The sequence below is a fragment of the Penaeus monodon genome, chromosome 3, assembly GCF_015228065.2.
Source record: "Penaeus monodon isolate SGIC_2016 chromosome 3, NSTDA_Pmon_1, whole genome shotgun sequence".
NCBI classification, from domain to species: Eukaryota; Metazoa; Arthropoda; class Malacostraca; order Decapoda; family Penaeidae; genus Penaeus; species Penaeus monodon.
In genome coordinates, this window is record NC_051388.1 from 9,917,728 (window position 1) to 9,923,247 (window position 5,520).

The 5,520-nt window shown below is 38.7% G+C and overlaps 1 protein-coding gene across 8 annotated transcripts in view; it reads right to left on the reverse strand.

Annotated features, from left to right (window-relative positions):
- Positions 1-5,520, reverse strand: part of LOC119591691 — an 18,538-nt gene that overhangs the window by 7,952 nt on the left and 5,066 nt on the right. For all 8 annotated transcript variants that reach the window (XM_037940486.1, XM_037940443.1, XM_037940449.1 and 5 more), the window contains one exon: positions 4,489-4,610. In XM_037940486.1, coding sequence (XP_037796414.1) covers positions 4,489-4,589 — 101 coding nt within the window. In that variant the 5' untranslated portion in view covers positions 4,590-4,610. The remainder of the gene's footprint in view (positions 1-4,488; positions 4,611-5,520) is intronic.

The following is a 5,520-nucleotide window of genomic DNA, read 5'->3' on the forward strand; positions in this document are numbered from 1 at the left end:
ATCGAGATTGCCACAGTAGATAGAAAATAACAAGCATCACCTGTCCCCATATCCACAGGACGCCGGGTAACAGTGCCAAATCGCACGGGTATTAGTTTTCCCTCAATTGGATTTGCTTGGGAACAGCCAAACTGCCAGTATGTAAGTGCAGTACATCACAAAATAAGGTAGGTTTAAACATGTTTACCATAAAGCGACCACGAAGATCCGCCAGACAAACTATGCATTAATAAAGCGTAATTCAAGCGATGACACCTCAATCGAGTGCCAGACACTGACCTCGCGGCCCGTGGCCGCGGTCGGCTGAGGCCGCACGCTGGTAGGCTTAGCAACCGCTAAGGAATGCGACACCTCTCCGAAAAACTGCCAGATACAAATTCACATTTCTAACTTCCTCTAACCCCAAGCCCCATCTTTACCCATTTCAACATTATTTTAATTCCTCCTCTCCCACATCAACTGCCTCCTTCCCTCAACCCCTCTGCTGCAAGCCTACAATCTATGCACATTATAATGCATAGGCTCTTTATAATGGAGTTTGTATGTGCGCTCAGGCAGACACTGTTCAAATGTTTGTGCACGACTATGAACCAGTATGCACGGAAGAGTGCAGTGTGTATGTGTATGTGTATGTATGTATGTATGTATGTATATATATATAATATATATATATATATATATATAATATATATATATATATATATATATATATATATATATATATATATATATATATATATATATATATATATATATATATATATATGTGCATGTACAGGTGTATACATATATGTGGGTGAACACTAATGTGTACTCATAAATGTATGTGCACATACACGTGTGCTTAAGCATATGTATGGCTATATGTGTATGTGTATGTGTGTGTGTGTAATCATAAGTACGTGTGCAAGATATGTGGGCATGTGTTCGCATATATGTGGGTGCGTATACACACGTCAATATATATGTATGCATTTCAATGTATGTATTTGTGTATAATGTAGGAGTATGTATGCTTATCATATGCATGGGAGCATATGTGAAGGTGTATGCCTGCATGTGCATGTGCACGAAAATTAACATATATGTATAACTTACGGCATTTACAGGTGAATAACTATGTCTGCACTGGGTGTACATACACATAAATGAAATCAGTGTATAAAATATAATCACACGTATATGCACTTCTGATACTCAAGCCTATGCTTACGGCAGTATACCCTGGTGTAATGAGCAAGATCATGCATTACTGCTCATAAGTCCACAATGGAGAAGGGCAACCCTACTGGAGGGGTTTATTAGTGGCATCCCGGCTGAACTACTTCCCTTCCCACCAAGATATACCTAAGCCAGTACGCGGGGATAACTCAGCTGTTTACCCCTTAAACAAAAAACCATGACTGCACAAACAGAGCAATGGCCCTCAGTCCCCAGAGGCGAAGGAACCCCTGGTTATGTCAGAGATCAGGATCGCTCTAGAGCAGAGGATGCTAAAAAATCTCCAGTTAAATACAGGCCGCCCAACACCAATGACCCTTTACACATATAATATAAAGGTAAAAAGAATGAATCTGACTTACTAGCTTTACTTGAGGAACTCTCTTTCATTAAATGGATGTTGTAGGACTCTGTGAAGTTAGAAGACTAGGCGAAGAACAGAAGATACTAGGTGATGGACACATGCTTTATTAAAGAGGTAAACCCCAGGGTAGTAAGCAGGAATTAAGGGTAGTTTTTTTTTAGCTCACAAACTCGTGGAATTCCCTAGTGTAAATGAAAAAGTGGCTTTAGTAACAATAAAACTAAACAATAGGTACAACTTAAAGATTGTCCAAGTCTATTCTCCAACCTGCAGCCACAGTGATTAAGAAATAGAGCTTGCATGAAGATTTTCATTTAGCCAGCAAGAGAGTAAAAACTCATTTGACAATAATTATGGGAGATTTCACTGTCAAAATAGGTTAAAAGACAGAAGAAACAGTAGTGGGGAATCACGGAATAGGCACTAGGAATTAGATTAGAGCAGAAGCGGACATGGAAGTCGCCATCTGACAAAAAATGAAATTGACTTCATAATTTCCAATAGCCGCGATGTAGTAAAAAAAAAAAAGTTATTAATAAAGTAAATGTTGGTAGCAACCATAGAATGGTCTGAGGCCAAATTAAATTACACCTCAGAAAGGAAAGGAACAAACATACGAAAACCATGGCCAAATTTAGCAAACTTGAAGACCTTTAACCTTAACATACAAAGGAGATATTCACTTCTCAGCGACGAAGATATCAACACTGACCAAATCAAGAGTATAGGAAGTTGCACTTGAAGTAGGCGGTACGAACGTCAAGCAAAGTTCCAGCAAGTTCTTGGTAGAAACTAAACAGTTTATGTAAAAACGTTGGGTCATGAAAGTATTGTTTAATAGGGGCAAAATAGAATTAGCTGAACTAACAAAGACTATAAATGTTCATATGTAGATGTACGGAAATTCAATACTCAAATAATTAATGAAACAGTGATCTCAGGTACCAGAATGAAAACAGCTAAAACGGGACTTGGAATAAGGAGAAATCAAAAGTATGCAGTAAAGAAACCAGATGGAGAAGTGACATATAATAAGAATGAAATCATAAGAGTAGTGGTAGACTTTTACACGGATCTATACAACTCAAATGAACAGCCACAGATAGAAGTGAATGAGATAACTAGAGATGTACCTAACATCACAACAGAAGAAATAAAGAGTGCTTAAAGGCATGGAGATAGGGAAAACACCAGGTGAAGATGGAATTAGTATAGACCTTATAATCGATGGAGGAGAAATTACAACAATGAAACTAGCCAATCCTTTCAACTAATGCCTTCTCAACAGAAAAAAATGTGAAAGCCTGGAAAAATGCAACAATTATTTTGATACATAAAATGGGATAGAAAGGATCTAAATAACTACTAACTGATAAGCCTCCTTTCAGGTGCTTACAAATTGCTCACAAAAGTCATTACAACTCACATCTCTGACAGTCTGGACTCTAACCAGACTAGAGAACAGGCAGGCATCTGTAATGTATGCACCCAAATAAGAGAAAAAACGAATATAGGAAACCCGTGTGTATGGCATTCATCGATTACAAAAGGTTTTGACTCTGTACAAATACCAGCATTACTAGAAGCTATTCGAAGATAGGGAGTAGAGGAGGTATACTGGTAAAATATTGGAAGATATATACAAAGATGGAATAGCAACTATAAAGCTCCACATGGAAATGGCTATAATACCAATTAAAAAGGTGTTACGCAGGGCGATACAATCTCACCAGAACTGTTTACAGCTTGCCTTGAGGAAACTTTCAAGTTAGAATGGAATGGAAAGGGTATCAAAATAGAAGACAAATACCTAAACAGTCTAAGATTTGCAGATGATATTGTTCTCTTCAGTGTATCTGCAAATAAAATGAAGCAACTAATAGGCGATCTGAATAGAGAAAGTCTGAAAGTCGGACTTAGGATGAACAAGAAAAAGACTAAGATCATGTTCAACAGTAGAGTTTAATTCGAACAGATACATGTACAAGGTGATGCACTAGAGGTAGTGGACAAGTATATATACACACCTAGGGCAACTCGTACAGACAACCACATCTAGCAAAGAGGAAATTAAGCAACGTACCAGTCTAGGCTGGAACGCCTTCGGCAGACACAGTAGCATACTAAGAGGTTCCTTGCCATTACATTAAAAAAGAACTCTTCAACCAATGCATCCTCTCAGCTATGGCCTATGGATTAGAAACACGGACTACAAGCAAATTACTGGAGAGGAACTAAAAAGTGCCCAGAGAGGGATGCAGTTTAATGTTGCAAATTAGCCTGAGATCAGATGAGGGCGACATGGATCAGGGAACAGACAATAATGGAAGATTTACTTGAGAGCATCAAGAAGAAAAAATGGCAATGGGCAGGTCATATATGTCGGAGACAGGACGACAGATGCACAAAGAAAGTAACAGACTGGGCTATAGATAACATAAAGAGGCCAAGGACCTGACCAGGGACATGCTGCCGTGAGGAAATAAAGAAATTTAGGGGCCATGACTGGAAACAAAAACTGCAAGACAGACAAATTTGGAAAAGATTGGGAAAGGCCTACGTCCTGCAGTGGATTGATACAGGCTGATGATGATGATGATGATGGTGATGATATATATATATATATATATATATATATATATATATATATATATATATATATATATATATATATATATATATATATATATATATATATATATATATATATATATAAACAAATGTACTGATAGCAAAAATAAAACAAAATATCAAGAATACACTGGTAACAAAAAATAACACATCATAAAAAAAAGAGTCAATCAATCAACAACAAATACACAGGTAACAAAAGACAACAAAAACAAAACCACTGGTAATAAATAAATAAATAAATAAAAAACAAAAATACATCTCTCCCTCACTTGTCCTCATAGAGCAGCAGCAAAGCCTTTCTTCCCCAGGTCTTGAGTGCCACTCCAAGGCTCACTTCCAGGCCCCGCCTCTGGTCCGCCTCCGTTGCCATGGTTACTGGAGGAGGAGCTGCCTGTAGTTAAAGGAATTTGTTAGAAATTTTGATTCTAAATTTTTTTTTTATTTTGAATTGAAGGTAGAGCTAACTTTAATGTTTTTTTTTTCTAAGTCTGTAGCAAAAGATGATTGAGGTAAATTAAATTTTATCGAGTGCCTGCAATAAACTTGTTACTTACAGGACTTTTAAGAGATACCTGCAGTTAACTTAGCTAACAGTGGTTATTTGGAAGGTTAGATAAAATGCCTGAAATAAACTCAACTATATTATTTTCATTATTATTATTATTATTTTTAAAGCCCAAGAGGGTATGATACCTGCAGGAAACGCAACTTTCATCAACAAATATACCTGAGATTGTGTAAAGTGATTTTATATCTGCGTTATTCCTTCTATAATCTATAATCAATGGATGGAATACAGTCGTTACATTCAGATCACCGAAGAAGAGAAACAGGAAGGTGGAGGTGGAGGAGGAGGTGGAGGAGGAGGAGGAGGAGGAGGAGGAGGAGGAGGAGGAGGAGGAGGAGAGGGAGAAGGAAGAGGAGAGGGAAGAAGAAGAGGAGGAGGAGAGGGAGGAGGAGGAAGAAGAGGAGGAGGAGGAAGAGGAGGAGGAGGAGGAGAGAGGGGAGGAGGAGGAGAAGGAGAAGGAGAAGGAGGAGGAGGAGGAGGAGGAGGAGGAGGAGGGAGAAGGAGGGGGAGGGGGAGGGGGAGGGGGAGGGAGAGAAGAGAGAGAGAGAGAGAGAGAGAGAGAGAGAGAGAGAGAGAGAGAGCGAGCGAGCGAGAGAGAGAGAGAGAGAGAGAGAGAGAGAGAGAGAGAGAGGTGAGGAAGACTGGTGAGAGACTACAAATAAAAGAAAGACGAGACGAGAACACCAAGGAAGCAAGACCAGAGGTGAGGAAGACTGGTGAGAGACTACAAAAT